We start from the raw sequence: 22,365 nt of genomic DNA, 5'->3' as shown, positions 1-22,365 counted from the left end.
CACCTACCTCCCCACCCACCCATCCACCCATCTGTCTGTCCACCCATCCGTCCATTTATTCATCTGATTCATCATTCATCCATCCCATTTCCATCCATCATCCATCCGACCATTCTTTTTTTTTTTTTTTTTTTTTTTTTTTTTTTTTTTGAGACAGAGTCTTGCTCTGTTGCCCAGGCTGGAGTGAGTGGTGCAATCTCTGCTCTCTGTTGCCCAGGCTGGAGTGAGTGGTGCAATCTCTGCTCACTGCAACCTCCGCCTCCCGGGTTCATGGCATTCTCCTGCCTCAGCCTCCCAAGTAGCTGGGACTACAGGTGCCTGCCACCTTGCTCGGCTAATTTTTTGTATTTTTAGTAGAGACGGGGGTTTCACCGTGTTAGCCAGAATGGTCTCAGTCTCCTGACCTCGTGATCCGCCTGCCTCGGCATCCCAAAGTGCTGGCATTACAGGCCTGAGACACCGCGCCTGGCCCATCCCACCATTCTTATATCCACCCCTTGAACCTCCTTTGCACATCTCTGTCTTGGGCTTAGGAAGATGAACAAAATTGAGCCTCTGTTCAGATGTGATCATAAAACCACAATTCAGTCTTACTGTGCTCCAGCAGGAGCTCGAGGAGGAGGAAGAGGCCGGTGCTGCCTGAGTGATGAGGACATCTGAACTAGACCCTAAAGAGGGAGGCCCTAGGGAGGGAAAGAAGGAAGGAGGGATGTCTGAGGAAAAGGACAAGTGTTCAAGACAGGAAAACAACAGGCACTTTGGGAGGATGGGAGGAGGAGGGCCACGCCTCCTGGGAGAGGAAGCTGGAGAGAGGCAGTGGCCGGAGGGCAGAGGCCCAGCCCACCTTGCTTTATCCTGGGAACAGAGGGGAGCCATCCGAGGAAGCTGGGCTGACAGCTGCCATACAGTGGAGCTAGACGGTGTGTGCTGGATGTGCACTCCTGAGAAGGGGGGCCACCAGCTCAACACTCCAGACCTCAGTGGGGTGGGGATGTGCTCTCTCCTGCAGTGAGGGCGTGGGGCTGGGCATGGGGCTGGGCAGGTGGACACTGGACTCGAGCCTGGTCTCCTGACCTCCTACGAGGCCCACTGGGAAGGTAGAGCCCATTCGTCCCCACAGGTCTAGCCCCATGCCCATCATCCCTCCTCTGTAGCGCTGAGGAAAGACCACCGCCCACTCCAGTGCCCACATACATGCCCAGCTCTCCTCCTGGCGTGGACTGACTTTCCACTACCTGGAAAAAAATCCCCTCCTTCAAAGCCCAGCTCAGCAGGATTCCTTCTTAGCTCCTCACCACCCGAGGGGAGCCTCCTCTCTGCAGGGATCTCCCAGCCCCTGGCCCAGACTCCTCTCGTGGCAGCCCCAGGGGTGCAATCTATGGGCTGCCAGTGCCCAGGCCCTGCTGCTGTGCTGTGAAGGCTGGGCACCGCCCAAGGGGAAGGGGCTGCAGAGCCCACAACCCCCTTCTGCCTCGGGGCCCCAGGGGCAGGCTGGCAAAGCAAAGACGTGGTGGTAGTCACAGCAGCAGACAGGCAGGCAAGGCGCCACCTTCTGAGGGTGGCTGGAGGGCCTCAGCGTCCCAGTCTGGACAGTGAGTCTGGATGTGTGGTTTAAGGCCCTTCCTGCTCTGGACCCATAGTGAAGTGGTGCCTGGAAGGGTTTGGCCAGGAGAGAGGAATAGAAGGGAGAGGCCGGAGGTCGCTGACCAGTGACTGTGCTGCCCGTGTGAGGCCGAAATGAGATCTTGGCGTGCAGCAGGCACCTGGTGCCGTGTCCGAGGGTGGCTTGGGGTCAAGAGTTCCCTGGGCTCCACCCCACCCCCATTAGCTTCAGGGCAGGACCCTGGGGCCTCAGGGAGCTGTCCTCGGGAGGGCAGGAGAACTACACTGCTGCTGCCCCAAACCCCGAGGGACCTGTCGGACTGGAGGGGCCTGGGGGCAGAAGAGTGGGCTGTGCCCCCAGGAGTACAGGGACCTGGGGGAGGAACAGGACGCAGCCCTGGGCCTCTGGCCATGCAGCCCTCCCTTCCTGTTGTCTCAGGATGCCCCCGGCAGGATGCATCTGCCAGAGTTCCAGACCCAGACCTCCCCTGGGGCCTACTCCCACCCACACCGGGATCCCACCACATTCAAACTCATGTGTGTACACACGCTAGCATGTCAGAGATGCACAAACATGCATGCTTGCACATACACACAAAGCCACACACACACCACTCAGACATAGGCACACACAGACTCACACACCCAGGCCTACAGGGACGCGCACACACACACACACACACACACGCCACCCCACGGGGAGGAGGGTGTGGGGACAGCAGGGCTGAGTCCTGCAGGACAGAAGGCCCAGCCCAGCCAGCCTACAGTCTCTGGCTGAGGGTGGGTTTCAGCCAGATGGGGCCGGTTTATTTGTGTGTCAGAAGATCCCTGTGAGAAGGTCTGGGGGTGTCTAGGGAGGCCTGGGCAGGGAGAGCCCAGAGGAGGCTGGGGCAGCTGGCGGGGTCTGTGAGGGTGCAAGAAGCTGAGGAACCAAAGGACACCTGTGAGGTGACGCCACGTGGCCTGGGAGGGGGAAAGCCACTGGCAGAGAGCAGGCAGGAGGGCGGAGGCCTGCGTGGTGTGGGGAGGACCTGGGATGTGCAAGATCCCCTGGGAAGCAGCAGGTGTAGGTCAGCAGTTGAGGAGGGAGGGCCTCAGGCAGCAGCACTGCAGGGGCCGTGATGCCGAGGCGACATGCTCCAGCACCCCTCCCCCTGCTCCTTCATGCCAGCCGCTCCACTCACTGGGGTCAGAGGTTGGGGTTTGGTCCAGGGTGGTGTGTAGGTGAGGATGGCGGCTGTGGGGCAAGGCAGGGTGAGCCTATGGGAGAGGTTCGTGGCTGTCTTGGGGCCTGGGGGCTGGTGCTGCTCACGGTGCACATGGTGAGGCCAGGCCACACCGAGCTGGCTGAGAACCTGGGCTGCTTTGGCCCCGCAGCTGGTCCGCCCTTGTGATGCAGAATGCCCAACCATGCCCGATCAACGTCGTGTGAACTCACGACCCAGCACCACGCTGACCTTGTCTCCCACCCCAGGCCTGGCGAGTGGCTACTCCATGACCCCCCCAACCTTGAACATCACAGAGGAGTCACACGTCGTCGACACCGGTGACAGCCTGTCCATCTCCTGCAGGTAGGGGTTCCCTCTCCTACTGGCAGGCCAGGGAGGCTGCAGAAGCCCAAGGCAGGAGGTGGTGGCTGAGGACCCAGATGGCAGCACCTCCCAGGGCAGAGTGGCCTCGGGGCTGTGGAGTCTCCCAGGCTATGGGTGACTTTTGTCCTCCCCAGCCTCAACCATACACCCCCATCAGCATTTCTTTTCTTTTCTTTTCTTTTTTTTTGGAGACAGAGTCTGGCTCTGTCACCCAGGCTGGAGTTCAGTGGCGCAATCTCAGCTCACTGCAAGCTCCGCCTCCTGGGTTCACACCATTCTCCTGCCTCAGCCTCTGGAGTAGCTGGGACTACAGGCGCCGCCACCACCCCTGGCTAACTTTTTGTATTTTTAGTGGAGACAGGGTTTCACCGTGTTAGCCAGGATGGTCTCAATCTCCTGACCTCATGATCCGCCCACCTAGGTGTCCCAAAGTGCCGGGATTACAGGCATGAGCCACCGTGTCCTTTTTTTTTTTTTTTTGAGATGGAGTCTCACTCTGTCGCCCAGGCTGGAGTGCAGTGGCCCAATCTCAGCTCACTGCAAGCTCCGCCTCCCGGGTTCACACCATTCTCCTGCCTCAGCCTCCGGAGTAGCTGGGACTACAGGCGCCCGCCACCTCACCCGGCTTATTTATTTATTTATTTATTTATTTATTTGTATTTTTGGTAGAGACGGAGTTTCACTATATTAGCCAGGATGGTCTCGATCTCCTGACCTCGTGATCCGCCCGCCTTGGCCTCCTAAAATGCTGGGATTACAGGCTTAAGCCACTGTGCCTGGCCCCTCATCAGCATTTCATATGGGGCCTCATCTCCCTGCACCCCACTCCTGACATCTCACACTGACCCCAGGCCACTTCCCAGGTCATCTGCACCCACTCCCAGCCACCCTGGGAGCCACCCACGGGGGCCCCAGAGGTGGTGTCTCCCCACCTTCCCAGCTGTGATCCCAGGCCTGTGCTTGTCTGCAGGCCAGCCTGCCACACCAGCCCCAGGAGCCCAGTCGAGGCCCAGGGGCCGGGGAGTGCCCTGCCCCGGGCAGGGTCTGTAGTGTGCGCCCAAACCCTGGGCAGTTCCATGCTCCGGGTAAGACAAGCCTGGTGAGCCTTGGCCTGAGGGAGGCTCCTCAGGGATAGTCCCCATGGGCTGCCGCTGGGGCCCACCTGACCACTCCTGTCCTCTGCCAGGGGACAGCACCCCCTGGAGTGGGCCTGGCCAGGAGCCCAGGAGGCACCAGCCACTGGGGACAAGGACAGCGAGGACACAGGGGTGGTGCGAGACTGCGAGGGCACAGACGTCAGGCCCTACTGCAAGGTGTTGCTGCTGCGTGAGGTGCGCGCCAACGACACAGGCAGCTACGTCTGCTACTACAAGTACATCAAGGCCCGCATCGAGGGCACCACGGCCGCCAGCTCCTACGTGTTCGTGAGAGGTGAGACTTGGAGGCAGGCCAGGCTGGGGCAGGGTCCCAGGCAGCTGGGGCCCACACCGCCCCCAGCCTGTGGACCCCGAGATGGCAAGAGGAGAGAACGGGGCCCCACCTGCTCCAGCACCGCCCAGCCCCATGGAGCCCTCCCCCAGCCTGGCCGCCACAGCCCTTCCCCAATACCTTGCTCCCTCTCCACAGACTTCGAGCAGCCGTTCATCAACAAGCCCGACACGCTCCTGGTCAACAGGAAAGATGCCATGTGGGTGCCCTGTCTGGTGTCCGTCCCCGGCCTCAACGTCACGCTGCGCTCGGTACGGCCCCACCCCCACCCCCACCCTGGGATCCGGCCCCACCCCCACCCCAGGATCCGGCCCTCCAGTCCCACCCCTGGGAAAGGCAGCTGCCTGTCTGGCCAGGAGCAAGGGGACAGCTGGTCACTGATGGTGGCCTTGTCCCTCCAGCAAAGCTCGGTGCTGTGGCCAGACGGGCAGGAGGTGGTGTGGGACGACCGGCGGGGCATGCGGGTGTCCACGCCGCTGCTGCGCGAGGCCCTGTACCTGCAGTGCGAGACCACCTGGGGGGACCAGGACTTCCTTTCCAACCCCTTCCTCGTGCACATCACAGGTAGCTGGGCTGTGTTCCATTCACAGTAGCGGGGCTGTCACTGCCTCGCTGGCCTCAGTGGGCGTCGTCCTGTGAGGGCGTGGGAATCACTGTGCGTGTGTCAACAGGCAACGAGCTCTATGACATCCAGCTGTTGCCCAAGAAGTCGCTGGAGCTGCTGGTAGGGGAGAAGCTGGTCCTGAACTGCACCGTGTGGGCTGAGTTCAACTCGGGTGTCACCTTCGACTGGGACTACCCGGGGAAGCAGGTGAGGTCAGCAGCCCTGCCAGGCTGTCCTGTCCCCAGGAGTCCCTGCCACTGTCCAGCACACACTGAGCCTCTGTGTGGAGGATGTGCGGACCCAGGCCTGCCCCAGGTGCCCCAGTCTGACGGGCAAGTGTTCCGCCCAAAGACGACTCAGGGCCTGGGTCCAAGGCTTCTGGAGCCACCGCTGGCTGGGCTGGGAGGGGTGCCTTTGGTGGGGTAGCTGTGCAGGAACCCGCTGCTGACGCGGGGCTTCCCTGGGTGCGGGCAGGCAGAGCGGGGTAAGTGGGTGCCCGAGCGACGCTCCCAGCAGACCCACACAGAGCTCTCCAGCATCCTGACCATCCACAACGTCAGCCAGCACGACCTGGGCTCGTACGTGTGCGAGGCCAACAACGGCATCCAGCGGTTTCGGGAGAGCACCGAGGTCATTGTGCATGGTATGGCATGGGTGGGTCAGGGTCAGGCGCCATCAAGCCTGGGAAACAAGGGTCCTTGTGCCATGTGGGCCTGGGCCCAGAGCTCACGGTGCACGTGAGCATTCGGGAGTCCAGCCAGAGGGAAGGGAGGGCCATGAGCGGAGGAGCTGCCCAGCTCCTGCACTTGCCCAGCTCCTGCATGGCCAGCCCCAGTCTACAGGTGTCCGGCTGCCGGGGCTGCAGGGGCCATGGGGGGAATCCCTGGTCAGTCAACGACGGGTCAGTCCTGGATTTACACTGACTTCTCCTGTCTGGCAGAAAAGCCCTTCATCAGCGTCGAGTGGCTCAAAGGCCCCATCCTGGAGGCCACGGCAGGAGACGAGCTGGTGAAGCTGCCCGTGAAGCTGGCGGCATACCCTCCGCCCGAGTTCCAATGGTAACAGCCCTGGCTCCCCTGACCCCACCGCTACCCTTCCAAGCCGAGGGGCAAAACAGACCACGGGGGAGGAAGGGCAGCATCCTCGCCATCAGGACCTGCACGCTGAGACCAGGCATGGCAGGAGCCTCTCTCAGGAGACGCCCCAAGGAGCCCGCCCGTAATGTGGTATTCCAGATGGAAGGTCTATCTGTGCTCCTGCCACACCGGGAAGGGTTTCAGTACCAGCCTTCTGTTCCATGTGGGTGTGGTGGGCACATCGAGGGGCTTTTCCTAACTGCCTCCTGACGGCTGGCTGCCTCTCTGCCCTGCAGAGTCTCCAGGGCCTGCCCTGAAGCAGTGGCTTAGCGTTCCCTATGCCTCCTTCTAACGAGGCTGCCTCTCCCAGGACCCTCCTGTCCAGAAATGTGGAGATGCCACAGGGAACTGACACATTGCCTGGGCTGGGCCTGTGCTGTGTGGCAGTGAGCAAGAGAGCTTCCAGGAGGCCGGCAGGCTGCTGGGGTCCCCACAGACCCCCGATCTGCAGGCTGAATGAGGCTACCCTGCAGTGTGCCGAGGCCCAGGGAAGGGATGCCTCAGGGGTGGCTCTGCCTCTGCTGGCTGCTCCCTGCAGGCTGTCGGGGGGCATGGCACCCCTCACAAACACATCCGCAGGCAGCCACACTTTGAGTCCCCATTGCATGGATGAGGAAGCAGAGGCCAGGAAAGGGTATTTGTAACTGACCCCCAAGTCCCCAGGAGGGGTCTCTGCTCTGAGCTAGCCCAGCAGCCGCCTCCTTTCCAGCCTGGGCACCTCCCTCCTGGCAGGGCCACTCTTCCTGGAGCTGGGCAAGCAGAGGCCCAGGGTTTCCTCAGCCAGGGCCCCCTGCACTGGCTGGGGGCTGCTCTCTCCTGGGAAGGCCCAGGGTGTCCTGGCCCTGAGCCCAGTGTGACCCTCCCACTGAGGACGCAGACTTCGGTGTCCGTCCAAGGCACCTGGTCAGTGCCAAGGCCCTTGGGGCAGAATCCTGAGGGCACTGGCAGATCCTGGAGCCTCACTCACAGGTGCAGCTCCTGGAGACTCCTGGGCCCTGTCCCCCACCCTCCAAGGCCAGCAGGACTGAGCCTGCTCTGGGCAGGTGGCAGCTCTGTTGCATCCAGGGTCTACCCGATCCTCAGGCAGCTGCCTCTCAGAACAGCTTTCCAAGATCACTCCTGCCACATCTGGTCCTCTTCCTATGGCACCCACCCAGCCTTCCTGTGGTGCCCATCTTTCCTATGGCACCATCACGTGACGATGGCGAGCAGTGACTGGGTGGATGGTCTGGCAAACACACAGACAGACTGGTCCTTGGCTTCCAAAGCACCCATAGTGTGTCCAGCACGCTGCTGGCACTGTCAGAGTTAAACCTCACGACAGTTGCAAGGTGCATGTCATCTCCGCTGAGGCAATGAAAGGGTCTCAGATCCGGCAAGTGGCAGACTGGGGACCAGAGCCACGCAGACAGCACCACCTCAGTTCCGCCCCGGCCCGCGCCTGCCTCGCTCTGTGACCCCAGGCCAGGCAGCTCCCCTCTGGGTCCCTCCTGTGGTGTCCCAGTTGAGAACAGGTCCCTGCATCCCCTTCTCTCTTGGTCTCTGCCCAAGGGCTGTGCCTCTCCCGGGCCACGCTGCGGTGTCTCTCTGTTCTGCCACACTCAGCACCGGGGCAGGCGCCTGTCCAAAGGAGGAGTATCTCCGTACAGAGTCCAGGTCACGGAGACAGGTTCCTGCAGGGGCCCCAGCACACCCTCTGGGGCCGAGACATCGGCTTCCTCACGTGTGCAGCAGACATGTAGGGAGCTGGGCGCAACTCTGCAGGAGGCAGCCCTGCCCTCGTGGGGCTCCCACCCCAGGGGGAAGATGGGCAGTCAATAGACACAGCAAGGCAGGGGCAGGCCACAGCATAGGATAGGCAGGCAGGCTGCACACCCCCACCCAAATGAAGGAGGCAGGGAGCCCTGCAGATTCCTGGCTTCGGAAATGAGTGTGAGGCGGGCAGTGATAGACAGGCCTTGGGGTGGGGGGTGGACAGCAAGAAGGCCACGTGTCTGGAGGGGCCACACACATGGCAAGGAGCTAGACTGCTCACAGGGACTGCACTTCAGATGTCGGTAAGAAAGAGGACAGGGTCTCCAGGCCTGCCACATCTGGGCACCCACCCACCCTTCCTATGGCACCATCACATGTCGATGGCAAGCAGTGACTGGGTGGATGGTCTAGCAGACACACAGACGGGCTGGGTGGAGGAGCCAGGTGTGTGGGATCCTCCTGGGCTGGGCTGGGCAAGCCTGGGCGAAGAAGGCTGTCTGCAGCCACAGGTAGGGAGAGCGAAGGCGCTGCCCCAGCAGGGACATGGTCATCTCGCTACTTGTGGAGAGATCATAGAGCCTTTGGGGCAAGGCAGGGGATGCTCCTGCAGACCTCAGTGACTGATGCCCCTGAGCCGGCCGCCTGACACGGTTGTCACACCTGGGAGATGCGGCCTGGAGATATCTCCAGGGACTTAGGCCTTCCCCTCGCAGACCAGTGTCTCCCGCCCTACCCTGCACTCCTGCCAGCCCCTCCCTCCTCCTGACCGTGTATTTGGGGTTGGGGGTTGGGGGTGCCAGGATGAGGTTGGGGCTGAGGTGGGATCTGTATGGGCCCTGACCTCCCTTCCCTGGCCAGGTACAAGGATGGAAAGGCACTGTCCGGGCGCCACAGTCCACATGCCCTAGTGCTCAAGGAGGTGACAGAGGCCAGCACCGGCATCTACACCCTCGCCTTGTGGAACTCCGCTGCTGGCCTCAGACGCAACATCAGCCTGGAGCTGGTGGTGAATGGTAGGCCAGGGATGGGAGAGCACACGGGTGGGCGGTGGGCGGCGTGGCATTGGAAGTCAGCTGACCGGCCATGTGCTGTGCCCCCAGTGCCCCCCCACATACACGAGAAGGAGGCCTCCTCCCCCAGCATCTACTCGCGCCACAGCCGCCAGGCCCTCACCTGCACGGCCTATGGGGTGCCCCTGCCCCTCAGCATCCATTGGCACTGGCGGCCCTGGACACCCTGCAAGATGTTTGCCCAGCGGAGTCTGTGAGTACAGCTCCTACGTGCGGCCCAGGCCCCCTGCACAGCCACAGCCCCCGCCCCCAGCCTCGGCCGTGAGGAGCCCTCTTTATAGTGCCCCTCACCACCCAGGCCTTCCCTGTACCCCTCCCCAGGGCCCTGCTCTGAACTTGAACCCTACCTTCAGCTATAGCCAATCCCTGGCCTCACCGCGCCTGAGTGAGGCTCAGAGCTTCCCTTGCACCCCTCCTCCACCAGCTGGCCAGGCTGGACAAAGGATGGGTCCGGCCCCCACCCACCTCCCTCAAGAGTGAAGACCTCTGGACACATAATTGCATCATCTGGAGGCGGGAGGAAGCACGTGCCTCTGAGCACCCAGCAGGACACCTCCAGTGGGGCAGGGGTCTGGGAGGGTGTTATCTGAGCCTCTGGGATGGTTGCACTGAGCCCCACGGCACACCGTGTGTGCTCACGTGCCTCAGCTCGTCTGTGCAGCACTCACATCACCCCCTTACAGACAGGGAAACAGGGTCAGAGAAGGGAGATGGCTTTCCCAGGGGCACAGCTATAAGCAGCAGGACCAACCCACCTGCTGAGCCATGCTCCCCTCACCCACCCACTGGGCTGTGCTCCCCTCACCCACCTGCTGAGCCGTGCTCCCCTCGCCCACCTGCTGAGCCGTGCTCCCCTCGCCCACCTGCTGAGCTGCGCTCCCCTCACCCACCTGCCACCCACCTGCTGAGCCGCGCTCCCCTCACCCACCTGCCACCCACCTGCTGGGCCGCGCTCCCCTCGCCCACCTGCCACCCACCTGCTGGGCCGCGCTCCCCTCGCCCACCTGCCACCCACCTGCTGGGCCGCGCTCCCCTCGCCCACCTGCCACCCACCTGCTGGGCCGCGCTCCCCTCGCCCACCTGCCACCCACCTGCTGGGCCGCGCTCCCCTCGCCCACCTGCCACCCACCTGCTGGGCCGCGCTCCCCTCGCCCACCTGCCACCCACCTGCTGGGCCGCGCTCCCCTCGCCCACCTGCCACCCACCTGCTGGGCCGCGCTCCCCTCGCCCACCTGCCACCCACCTGCTGGGCCGCGCTCCCCTCGCCCACCTGCCACCCACCTGCTGGGCGGCGCTCCCCTCACCCACCTGCTGGGCCGCGCTCCTCTCGCCCACCTGCTGGGCCATGCTCCCCTCCACTGAGTGGGATGCCAGCAGGACAGATGGGTTTCACAGGACACTTAGACGAGCAGGGGATGAGAGGAGGGCGCCCAGGTGGGCAGGGCTTGAAGGCACTAGGGAGCCAGTGAAGGGTGTTGAGGAGTGGAGACCTGGCTCAGGTTTTCCTTTTAGCGAGAGATCCTGGTGTCAAACTGGGGCGGATGGGAGTTGAGAACCTAGATGGGAGATGAGGGTGGCCCCACTGGCTGTGGCTCTGCAGTGGTCAGTGGGGGTGGCTCAGTAGGGGTGGCCTGAGCCGGCCCCAAATGTCCAAGGTTCATAAGTATCCTTCTAGATCGTGTGGCCTGCAGCTCGCTGCCAGCACCTCCAAATGTCCTTCCTTCTGGGTGTGCCACCTTTATGCTCTGTGCCAAGTGATGGAGCCCTTCAGAGAGTCCCTGCTCGGCTCCTCCTCCCACAGGGGCAGACAGGAGCCTCCCTTGGGGCCCTGAGGCCACCCCCCAATCCTGGCAGGAGACCAAGGCTGCTGGGGGTGCACACGCAGCCCAGAGGGAGGCCGCAGCTCCTAAAGCAGGAGAGAGGGAGAGGCCGGGCAGAGACGCCTCCTGGGGCAGAATGGGACTGTGCTGCCCCTGCAGCCATGTGGGCAGATCCAAGATGGCCTCTGCAGGAAGGAGCAAGAGAAGCGGGACGGGGTGCACACGTGCGCGAGGGACAGTGGACACAGGAAGGTGGTGTCGGCAGCCTGTGTAGGACGGGTTGCTGGATCCTGAGCCTGACGGGTGGGAGACAGAGATCCAGAAACAGGCCGGGCACGGTGGCTCACGCCTATAATCCCAGCATATTGGGAGGCCAAGGCAGGCGGATCACCTGAGGTCAGGGGTTTGAGACCAGCTGACCAACATGGAGAAACCCTGTCTCTACTAAAAATACAAAAAAATTAGATGGGCGTGGTGGCACACGCCTGTAATCCCAGCTACTTGGGAGGCTGAGGCAGGAGAATCGCTTGAACCTAGGAGGCGGAGGTTTCAGTGAGCCGAAATCGTGCCATTGCACTCCAGCCTGGGCAATAAGAGTGAAACTCCATCTCAAAAGAAAAGAAAAGAAACAAAGTCCCCTTCCCATCTCCCTCACTCAGGCCCAAGGGCCAGCCTCGCCCCCCATCCCATATAAGAAGGTGACTGGGTGTGACAAGGGCTTGACCCCGCCCCCAAAGTGGGCCCTTCCTGCCTGTATCCCTTGACCTGCCCTTGCCTCTTCTGGTTCTGGCAGCCGGCGGCGGCGGCAGCGAGACCTCATGCCACAGTGCCGTGACTGGAGGGCAGTGACCACGCAGGACGCCGTGAACCCCATCGAGAGCCTGGACACCTGGACCGAGTTTGTGGAGGGGAAGAATAAGGTACAGGCCAGCCGTGCTGCTGAGTGCCCAGGGACAAGGAGAAGGGAGGAGAGAGAGGCCACTACTGCCGTGTGGTTTCCACCTGGCTTCCAGAGTGCTGGGCAGAGCGGCCGAGAGCGGGTGACCTTCCTGCAGTCTGTAGGCCTCGGCCACCCTGCCTGCAGAAAGGTCAGAGGGCCAGCCTCTGGCTTTGTGATGGAGGGCGGACCTCCGGCGGCTTCCCAGACAAGGAAGCTGAGATGCAAGGCCACCTGGCCAGGCCATGAACCCCTGAGGCCCACAGGCCCCAGGGCCAGGAGGGGACAGGGCTGGAGGCTGACCAGGTCTGCACAGAGGGCTATTGAGCCGCTGGCGCGGCCTGGGGGCAACGCCGAGAAGGGGGTACTGAACAAAGGCACCTACTTCCTCCAGTCACTTCCTGTTTTCCTACACACCTCCAGAGCCTCTTCCTGTTCCAGTCCTGGACAGGAAGTGCCCAGCTGGGGGTGGGGTGGGGGTGGGGGTCTTTGGATGGTAGGCAGGGCCTATGGCCCTTCCTCCTCCCCTGTGTCTCAGGCTTCCTACTCCCTGGGGCCTCGGTCCTTCTGGGAGCCATCCCCACCCCTCGCAGTAACCCTGGACCCAGGAGTTGCTGTTGTGGACAGTCCTGGGCTGAGGAGGGCATCTCACAAAGATCTCAGCAAGCAGCGACTGGTTGGACCCATCCAGAAGTGACTGGCCTTTGCTGTGACCACAGCCTGAATTCTCACCCTGGCTTGGACTGACCCTGGTGCCCCCTCAGCATAGCCACAGACTGAGCCCAGTCCCGGCCAGAGGTCTCTCTGGTTCTGCCAAAGGCTGCCCTGTGACGTCACCGCAGCCTAGGCCAGCAGTCCCGTGCACTGTCCCTTGACTTTTCTGGGCAGCTGCCTCCCCCTGCTGCCCAAGGCCTTCTCTTCCCTGCCTCACCATCCCTGGTCCTGTAGTTTCGGTCTTCTCCAGTCCAAAGCCTCAGTTTCCCCCATGACTGTGGTGGGCACAGCGACCTTCTTGCAGAAGGGGAGGGCCCAGGTTGGGAGAACTTGGGCAGGAAATGGATCCTTTTGCCTGTGCTCTCCCAGACTGTGAGCAAGCTGGTGATCCAGAATGCCAACGTGTCCGCCATGTACAAGTGTGTGGTCTCCAACAAGGTGGGCCAGGATGAGCGGCTCATCTACTTCTATGTGACCAGTGAGTGACCAGACCATCGCGGGCAGGCCTGGGTACAGGGTCAGGAGGGGGCAGGTTTGGGTGCATTGAGTTTCTGGGGTCCGTGGGGCACCCAGGAGAGAGCTCCAAGGCCCACCAGTTGTAGACAGGAAAAATAGATTTGAGGGTCATCAGCATAGGGCCTGGGTGCTGGTGCACTGGGATGGAATGGTGTCCTCTGTCCCCAACCCTGAGGTTCCTCCCTCAAGGATGCCCTTGGCTCACTGCAGCTCCTCCTAGCTATACCCACTCCCACTCTCCCCTTCCCAAGCCCTGGGACCTTGTGACTCACGTGTGAATTTTGCTCTGGGGAGAAGATCTGTGGCTTACTCAGATTTTCAAATGTGCTAGTGACCTCAGGAGAGCTGAGCCCAGGAGAAGACGCCACTGGGTCCCAGAGTGTAAATCAGGGCACCAGCAGAGAGATGGAGCCCCAGAGAACACCTGGGGGCTGGGGAGGCCACAGGAGCCTGACCAGAAGGGACCAGAGAGGCAAAAGGAAATGGGCACATGGCACTGGGAAGAGCCAGGGAAGAAGACACTGTTTCAAGCTGAACATGGGGTGGGCCGTGGCAAGCTTCAGGAGAGAATGAGGGTTCAAGTCTCACTGAGTGGCGTCACGGAACTCCTGATGACCTGGGCTTCTCGGGGGTGGGGGCAAGCAGTCCAGCTGGGGCTCCTCCAGGAGAGAGAGAGAGAGAGGGAAGGAGGCAGGAGACCCCGGGGCGGCAGGTGGATGGGTGAGCAAACTCCCGGGGCAGTGTCACGGGCCTTCTTCCTCCCTCCACAGCCATCCCCGACGGCTTCAGCATCGAATCCAAGCCATCCGAGGAGCTACTAGAGGGCCAGCCCGTGCTCCTGAGCTGCCAAGCCGACAGCTACAAGTACGAGCATCTGCGCTGGTACCGCCTCAACCTGTCCACGCTGCACGATGCGCACGGGAACCCGCTGCTGCTCGACTGCAAGAACGTGCATCTGTTCGCCACCCCTCTGGCCGCCAGCCTGGAGGAGGTGGCGCCTGGGGCGCGCCACGCCACGCTCAGCCTGAGTATCCCCCGCGTCGCGCCCGAGCATGAGGGCCACTATGTGTGCGAAGTGCAAGACCGGCGCAGCCATGACAAGCACTGCCACAAGAAGTACCTGTCGGTGCAGGGTGAGGCTGGCCGCGGGGAGGGCGGGGACGCGCTCTCTTCTAGCCGAAGCTGCCTCTGCCTTTGCCCCGGCATGGCTCGCCCCGGGAGGTCTATTCACAGCCCTGGCCTGCAGGAGCGCCCCCTCCTAACTATCCGCCTCCCCCTGCGGAGACGCGCTGCGCTCCTGCCCGGTGCACAAATCCTGAGTCCAGCTTTCGGGGATCCTTCCTTCCCTCTGCTCCCAGCCCAAAGAGGGTCCTCCTGCTAAGTGCAACTCCACTTAGTTCCTTCTCAACCCCTGCCCCCAGCCCTGGAGGCCCCTCGGCTCACGCAGAACTTGACCGACCTCCTGGTGAACGTGAGCGACTCCCTGGAGATGCAGTGCTTGGTGGCCGGAGCGCACGCGCCCAGCATCGTGTGGTACAAAGACGAGAGGCTGCTGGAGGAAAAGTCTGGTAGGGAGGGTGGCCCGGGGAAGGGCAGGTCCGGAGGCCCGCGAGGCCAACGACCCCAAACCCAGGTGGACCCGCCCCTCCACCCCACCCCCTGCAGGAGTCGACTTGGCGGACTCCAACCAGAAGCTGAGTATCCAGCGCGTGCGCGAGGAGGATGCGGGTCGCTATCTGTGCAGCGTGTGCAACGCCAAGGGCTGCGTCAACTCCTCCGCCAGCGTGGCCGTGGAAGGTCCGGCCTCACCCTGCGCCCCTCAACCCCCTTCCTGCCCCCAGTTAGCGCCTTTTGTGGCCACTTCGGGCAAGTCGTGCCCATCAGAAGCGGCGCTGCCTGCAGTGCACCCTCTGCCACACACACACACACACACACACACACACACACACACACACACACGCCGGCCCCTTTCTGCCCACGCAGGCTCTGAAGATAAGGGCAGCATGGAGATCGTGATCCTTGTCGGTACCGGGGTCATCGCTGTCTTCTTCTGGGTCCTCCTCCTCCTCATCTTCTGTAACATGAGGAGGGTGAGTGTCCCTCCCCTCTCCTGGTGGGGTCTCTCTCAGGACTCCCCCACCCTGGCCGCCCTTAAGATAAAGAATAAGGTGCCCGCCCTAGTTGACCTGGCAGCCTTGTCTCCTGGGTAGCCTCGCAGCCCTCCACCGTGGGCTCCAACCCCGCAGAGGTTGTCTGCCTGTTACTCCATCCCCTCCTTGACTGAGAGCCCCGCAGGACATGCCATCTGTCCTGGGCAAAGTTCTGCCCCAGCCACAGTGGTACGGCCAAGTCAGTGAGCTGCCCCACTCCTCCCTGTCCCGCCCCTGCAGCCGGCCCACGCAGACATCAAGACGGGCTACCTGTCCATCATCATGGACCCCGGGGAGGTGCCTCTGGAGGAGCAATGCGAATACCTGTCCTACGACGCCAGCCAGTGGGAGTTCCCCCGAGAGCGGCTGCACCTGGGTGAGGCCAGCACCAGCCTGCCCAACCCACACCTCCTGCCCGGCGCACCTGATGCAGGCTGGAGTTCCTGAATCCCTACTTTCTCCAAACTCCCACCAGGAAGTTCTGCCTGGCCTGACCTGCCCCTCTGGGCGTGGGTAACCAGAGCCTTAGCCAGGGTTCCCAGTTCCCAGGCTCCCCGAGGTCACCTGCTGCCACCCTGAGCGGGGTGGATCTGTCACACCTACCCGGGAGGATGCGCGGCTTCCTGTCCACCCTCTCCCTCTCTTCCCGCTGTGGCTCCCACGCTCTTCCTGTTTGGCAGAGAGGCTCCCCACGCTCCTCCTGCTGCCAGGCCTGTCCTCCTGGACCTCTGGACGGGGCTCCCCTGCTGCCCACCTGTCTCCACCCTCACCCCATACAGCTCACCTGCAACTGGCTCCCTGCCCCGACAGGGAGAGTGCTCGGCTACGGCGCCTTCGGGAAGGTGGTGGAAGCCTCCGCTTTCGGCATCAACAAGGGCAGCAGCTGTGACACCGTGGCCGTGAAAATGCTGAAAGGTGTGGGGTCTGCGGGCGAAAGGGGCAGCCTAGCTAGTGAGGAGCAGCAGCTCTGGGTGGGCCGGTGGCATGGCAACTCAGGAAGGGAAACTGAGGCTGGGAGCCAGTCTCATCCAAGATTCTACAGGGAGGCTGCGGGAGTCAGAGCCAAGGTACCACCCGAACCCCCTGCCTCAGTGGGGCCAGCAGGATGTCCTGGGGCCTTGGTACCCCTCCCCGTGCCCAGAGTGCTGGCTGTGCCTTAGCTAAGCAGCCAGTGGCGGGAAAGGGGCCCGGATTGGGGCCGACGTGAGGCCTGTGTCCCCTCCAGAGGGCGCCACAGCCAGCGAGCACCGCGCGCTGATGTCGGAGCTCAAGATCCTGATTCACATCGGGAACCACCTCAACGTGGTCAACCTCCTGGGGGCGTGCACCAAGCCCAAGGGTACGGAGCGGGGCGGCCCGCAGGGACGGCGAGACCCTGGGCGCAGGGCGCCGCGGGCGGGAGGGGCTGCAGGGCCGGCGCTGGGAGGCCCGCGGGGGCGCGGGTGCAAATGCGGAGCGCGCCCGCAGCGCGTCCCGGGTTCCGAACGCACGGCCCGCCCCGTCCCGCCGCAGGGCCCCTCATGGTGATCGTGGAGTACTGCAAGTACGGCAACCTCTCCAACTTCCTGCGCGCCAAGCGGGAGACCTTCAGCCCCCACGCAGTGAGTGGGCGGCCCGCGGGGCGCCACGGGCGGCGGGGGAGTGGAGGCGCCTCTGCCGTGGACGCCTGGGCGCCCTCGAACCAGCTTCATGCATCCGCAGGAGAAGTCTCCCGAGCAGCGCGGACGCATCCGCGCCATGGTGGAGCTGGCCAGGCTGGATCGGAGGCCAGGGAGCAGCGACAGGGTCCTCTTTGCTCGTTTCCCGAAGAACGAGGGCGGAGCGAGGCGGGCTTCTCCAGACCAAGACGGTTAGAGCCTGGCTTCTTCCCCTTTCCTAGTGCCTGACAGGCCCGGTTACATACCATGATCAGGCACCCTAGGGAAACCCAGCCTGGGGCCCTCGGTGGGGGCTTTCATGGGAGAGTGTGGAATGGGCTCTGCCTTAGGAAGGGAAGACACCTGGGGACAATTTTCACACAGGTGTTCCACGATTGACTGGGTCATCACAGGCTGAATAGGAAATTGCCCTGCAGACCAGGCAGGCAGTTGAGGGCCAAGCAGCAGGTGCCAAGCCCCCACAGAGCAACAGTATTTACTGCTCTGGGAGTAGGACGTGGGTGTTCCGGAGGCTGAGGGGGCAGGAGAGGGGCTGAAATGCTTGTTAGCTGCTCCCTGGGGCTGGGTGGATGAAGGCCGTGGTGGAGGCGCCTCCTGAGCCCACCTCACTCCGCTGTGCAGCTGAGGACCTGTGGCTGAGCCCGCTGACCATGGAAGATCTTGTCTGCTACAGCTTCCAGGTGGCCAGAGGGATGGAGTTCCTGGCTTCCCGAAAGGTGAGCCTCCTCTGAAGGCCCTTCAGACGGGGAAAGGGTGGTGCATCCCCACCAGTCGCCAAGAAGTGCTTGGTTCAGACTTCACCCTGCGGGGCTCTGAGGTCCACTAGCGTCTCTCCCACTTTCAGAGGAGGAAACTGCCCAAAGCAGGGAACTGACGCCCCAAAGTCTCTTGGCCGGTCAGCAGCAGAGTCTGTCTGACTCCACGACTCTCTCTGCTTCCCCACAATTTCACAAGCTGTCTCCATGATGAGTCCCGGAGATGGATAGAAATCCTTCCCCACAGGCAGGGCACCCCCACGGCCCCCACTGCTTGGGCACCCTGGAGTTTCGGGTGTGGGTGTTACCCCAGGGGCCTGCACTGACAGCCCCCATTGCGCCTCCCTGCACCCCAGTGCATCCACAGAGACCTGGCTGCTCGGAACATTCTGCTGTCAGAAAGCGACGTGGTGAAGATCTGTGACTTTGGCCTTGCCCGGGACATCTACAAAGACCCTGATTACGTCCGCAAGGGCAGTGTGAGTGCAGGCCATTGAGGAGAGGGAATGTGGGGCAAAACAGGCGATGGGGTGGGACCACAGACTGCCTGTCCAGGAGAGGGCGTGCTGGCACAGGGTGATGTGGGCTCCCTGGTTGGCCAGCCACCTGCCCAGCTGCTGGGGGACTCCCTGCCCCCAGGGGACCCTAGTGACCACCCCCCCCCCACAACTTAGGCATCCTGGGGCAAGGAAGTGGAGACGGGAGTTGACAAGTGGGGCCCCAGGGCTCCAATTGGAGCTTGTGCTTTGCCCAGTGCCGTGGTCCATGCAGCGGGCCTTGACTCCCAGGGCCTGCCCTGTGGGGCCTGTGTGTGCAAGGCGTTACGTGGCGTCTGTCCTAGAGATGGACCAGCTTGGTGGAGTATGTGGAACCGAGGAGGCGGAGTGTCTCATGAGTGGAGCTCAGGCAGGGCAGCAGGTGCCTGGATGAGCTTCCAAGGCGGGTCAGGGTTCCGTCCCTGGGAGAGGAAAGGTATCAGAGAGAGGTGGAGGAGCAGGATGGGCCCAGGGCCTGGGCGTGATGGGCCATCCAGCCCAGTGTGGCCGCTGGTTGGAGGGAAGGATCAGGTGTGCACTTACAGAAACCCCCTGACACCACAGGCTGGGAAGAGAGGGGAGTAGGGGTGCTGGGGTGGAGGTAGAGGCCAGTCCAGAAGGGCCCTGGCCCTCAGGGCTCCCAGGTAGAGAGCATGAGAGGGAGACAGCTGGTGGCGGAGATGCCTCAGGAGCCCAGGAGGAGAGCGTCGGGAGTGATGGCCCAGCTTCTAGGGTAGGGACAGTGAGTAGATGGAACGTGCTTGTCAGGGGAGATGGTGAGAGTGTGCAGGGGTGCGTTTCATCAGGAGGCTGGGTTGGGGGTCTAGGGCTGGAAGAAGGCCTGTGGTCTCCCCGGATACCCCTCCCCTGAGAGCTCAGGGAAAGAGGGGTCCCCGGCAGATCCAGGAGAACAGCAGCAAGGAGGCACCTTCCACCCAGGCAGAGGGCCCTGGTAGGGGGTGCCAGAGCGCCTGGCCTCAGCCCTCTCCTCCTATCCACCATGGGACATGCTTCCCTCCGCCTCCCCAGGCCCGGCTGCCGCTGAAGTGGATGGCCCCTGAAAGCATCTTTGACAAGGTGTACACCACGCAGAGTGACGTGTGGTCCTTTGGGGTGCTGCTCTGGGAGATCTTCTCTCTGGGTGAGTGCAGGACGGGGTGCCGGTGGGGAGAGGAGGCGAGGTCACTGGTGGTTACATGACCAGCCCTGCTGGAGTAAGGGACTGGGCACCTGGAGGTATGTGCCAGGTCGTTCTGAAGCAGGGGGTTTGTGGGCCACCAAGAGCCCCCCACCTCTCCCCAGCCTGGCCCAGCCTCCGAGAGGACTTTGCCTCCAATGTGGGCCACCCTCTGTGGGGTGCACACTGAAGCCTGGGCCAGGGCTGAGCCTGTTCACGTGGCAGCCCCAGAGGGAACTCAGGGCTCAGTCAGCGGATGTGCCTACTGCAGGAGCTCCATGTGGGAGCACAGGCCCCGCTGCAGGCATGATGAAGCCTCCAGGCCAGGGTAGGGCAGTGAACTTGAATAAGTTAAAATGTCAGCAAGAGGCAACAGTGATACATGGTATTACAGAAACTAAAGGAACAGGAAGAGTGTAGGAGGCATGAGAGCTTGGGTCAGCCAGAGCGGCCCGAGGAGGGAGGTCAGTGATCCAGGACGGAGCAGCAGGGCTGGCGGGGGGCATCAGAAGCAGTGAGAGGTGAGAGAGGATTTGTTGAAACTGACCGCAGGCGGCTCCCCCGCCACTGATGATCCGGTATCCATGATGTCTGCCGTGTTGCCAGTGCGTGGATGCTCTTGGCACCCTTAGCAAGCAGGCGGCACAGTCCTCTTTTAACCAGATGAAGAACTAGAACTGGGGAGGGCCGCGACCTGCCCAGGTCCCAGGTAGAGCAGGATCGGATGAGCTGTCTCCACCCCACCACGGGGATGGGGGAAGGGACAGACGGGGTGACCTGGGGGGCTTGCTCCCCACCCACCTCCCCTTCTTGTTGTCAGGGGCCTCCCCATACCCTGGGGTGCAGATCAATGAGGAGTTCTGCCAGCGGCTGAGAGACGGCACGAGGATGAGGGCCCCGGAGCTGGCCACTCCTGCCATGTGAGCCTCCCCGTGGCCCTGCAGGTGTTGGGGGCAGTAAGCATAGGGGGCGTGGGGATTGTGGCCTTGAGAAGGTGGCATCAGGGAAGCCAGGGCCAGTAGGACAGGCCTGGGCACCACCCTCAAGACACACGGGTAGTCTGTGGCATAGCTGCAACGGGCACCAGGAGGGAAGGCCGGGTGCTGTCGGAACAGACAGAACCGGGTGTTCAGGGAAAGCATCACCAGGAGGCGACGCTGGGCTAACACTTGAAGGAGGAACGAGGGTAGCCGGACAAGGGTGGGGCACGTGTCAGGAGGAGGGCAGAGTGGGTGAGAGGGCCCAGGAAGGCTGGGGGACTGAAGGTGCTGGGGCGGGGGTGGGGTGCACGCGGTCCAGCAGCCCACGTGATCCTGCAGACGCCGTATCATGCTGAACTGCTGGTCTGGAGACCCCAAGGCGAGACCTGCGTTCTCGGAGCTGGTGGAGATCCTGGGGGACCTGCTCCAGGGCGGGGGCCTGCAAGTGAGCCCCTTCCCCACCCTGTTCTACTGTGGCCTTTGGCCCCTGCCCTGGGTCCCTGGCCCCAGCTGCCCCTCCAAGCCCCTCTAGGCTCTGCCCACCTCTAGGCTTGGGTGGTGCGGTCCTGGGCCCCTACCCACACCTCATCCCCACACCCCTGCATCTTTCTGTTGAGCACACGCCCACCGCACACCTACGCTGCCTGTTCCAGATGCTGTGTGGATAGTCAGAGCCTGTCCCTGCCCAAGGGGAATCCTAGGCTGGTCCCCACTGGCCTGCGAGGCAGCCCCATCTCGCTGGCATCATCATGATGCATTCCTTCAGCTGGTCCCGGTTCTGTCCCCCACTCCACTGAGCACACGGACCCCTGACCTGTGTGTCCTGACGTCTCTCCCTCCCCATGTGGTGCTCCTCCAGGGTGGGGGATGGGCCTGCTCGTGACCCAGCTCAAAGTGGGGCCTGGAGCAAGGACCCGGGAGCGGCCTGTTGCCCAGGCCTAGGGACTGGGATGGGTGCTGTGGCTCTAGTTCCATCCAGAGAAGGTAGGAAGTGTTGGCCCCAGTTCCTGAGGCTGCAGGCTCAGCCGGGGACTGGAGGACAGATGATCCGGCCGAGCCCCGGCCTGCCCCACCTGCCTTATCCATAAACGAGGTACCTGGAAGGGCTGTAGGGAGAATTTGGCGAGGTTGGCACAGCCGGCATTCTGCTACCTTGGCCCCTTACCTGTCTTGACGGCTGAAATGTGCTGGCTTCTGCACAAGCTCGATTCCTTCTTGGAGCACTCACGTGCCCGCATGGTCTGTTAGGACCCTATTTCAGGGCTCAGGAGCCCAAGTAGTCCTGAGTGTAGGGCTGAGGGCTGAGGGCAGCGGCTGATGGTTTCTGGCCCGGCTGCCTCTCCTGTTCCCCGCCAGGAGGAAGAGGAGGCCTGCATGGCCCCACGTGGCTCTCAGAGCTCAGAAGAGGGCAGCTTCTCACAGGTGTCCACCGTGGCCCTACACATCGCCCAGGCTGACGCTGAGGACAGCCCACCAAGCCTGCAGCGCCACAGCCTGGCCGCCAGGTCAGCTGTCCTGTGGGTCCAGGAATGGGGTGGGAGAAAGCCATGTGGACAGGGTGCATTTTATCCCTCTGCGTCATTGGGGGAAAGCAAATCATGCGACGTCAGAGACCAGTGTGCACGAACCCAGAGCACAGAGCGGCTTTAAATGACCTGCCGCAGTTCCCCTCCAAGGCCATGTGACCTGGCTGTGTGCTTGTTTTTGAGTCCTGTCCACCCACCAGTGTCCCCTCACCCCAACATTAAGGGTACTTCTTTTTCTTTTTTTTTTTTGAGATGGAGTCTCGCTCTGTCACCCAGGCTGGAGTGCAGTGGCGGGATCTCAGCTCACTCCAAGCTCTGCCTCCCAGATTCACACCATTCTCCTGCCTCA

General features: G+C 62.7%; 1 protein-coding gene across 4 annotated transcripts in view; it reads left to right on the top strand.

Moving 5' to 3' along the window:
* FLT4 (fms related receptor tyrosine kinase 4) overlaps positions 1–22,365 on the top strand; it is a 46,631-nt gene that overhangs the window by 14,495 nt on the left and 9,771 nt on the right. For 3 of the 4 annotated variants that reach the window (XM_005558812.4, XM_065547155.2, XM_015452381.4), the window contains exons 2-27: positions 3,077–3,173; positions 4,381–4,625; positions 4,821–4,933; positions 5,084–5,246; positions 5,354–5,493; positions 5,761–5,929; positions 6,227–6,344; positions 9,036–9,190; positions 9,278–9,440; positions 11,861–11,987; positions 13,088–13,196; positions 14,005–14,367; positions 14,656–14,802; positions 14,900–15,031; positions 15,218–15,324; positions 15,625–15,760; positions 16,195–16,299; positions 16,610–16,723; positions 16,897–16,985; positions 17,086–17,233; positions 17,664–17,758; positions 18,154–18,276; positions 19,363–19,474; positions 20,331–20,430; positions 20,830–20,935; positions 21,847–21,995. In XM_005558812.4, coding sequence (XP_005558869.3) covers positions 3,077–3,173; positions 4,381–4,625; positions 4,821–4,933; positions 5,084–5,246; positions 5,354–5,493; positions 5,761–5,929; positions 6,227–6,344; positions 9,036–9,190; positions 9,278–9,440; positions 11,861–11,987; positions 13,088–13,196; positions 14,005–14,367; positions 14,656–14,802; positions 14,900–15,031; positions 15,218–15,324; positions 15,625–15,760; positions 16,195–16,299; positions 16,610–16,723; positions 16,897–16,985; positions 17,086–17,233; positions 17,664–17,758; positions 18,154–18,276; positions 19,363–19,474; positions 20,331–20,430; positions 20,830–20,935; positions 21,847–21,995 — 3,625 coding nt within the window. The remainder of the gene's footprint in view (positions 1–3,076; positions 3,174–4,380; positions 4,626–4,820; positions 4,934–5,083; positions 5,247–5,353; positions 5,494–5,760; positions 5,930–6,226; positions 6,345–9,035; positions 9,191–9,277; positions 9,441–11,860; positions 11,988–13,087; positions 13,197–14,004; positions 14,368–14,655; positions 14,803–14,899; positions 15,032–15,217; positions 15,325–15,624; positions 15,761–16,194; positions 16,300–16,609; positions 16,724–16,896; positions 16,986–17,085; positions 17,234–17,663; positions 17,759–18,153; positions 18,277–19,362; positions 19,475–20,330; positions 20,431–20,829; positions 20,936–21,846; positions 21,996–22,365) is intronic. The other variant, XM_073995039.1, reaches the window with a different exon arrangement.

The sequence above is a fragment of the Macaca fascicularis genome, chromosome 6 (genome assembly GCF_037993035.2).
Source record: "Macaca fascicularis isolate 582-1 chromosome 6, T2T-MFA8v1.1".
Classification (NCBI taxonomy): domain Eukaryota; kingdom Metazoa; phylum Chordata; class Mammalia; order Primates; family Cercopithecidae; genus Macaca; species Macaca fascicularis.
The sequence above is the reverse complement of the archived record's forward strand: the minus strand, read 5'-3'. Positions and strand labels throughout refer to the sequence as shown.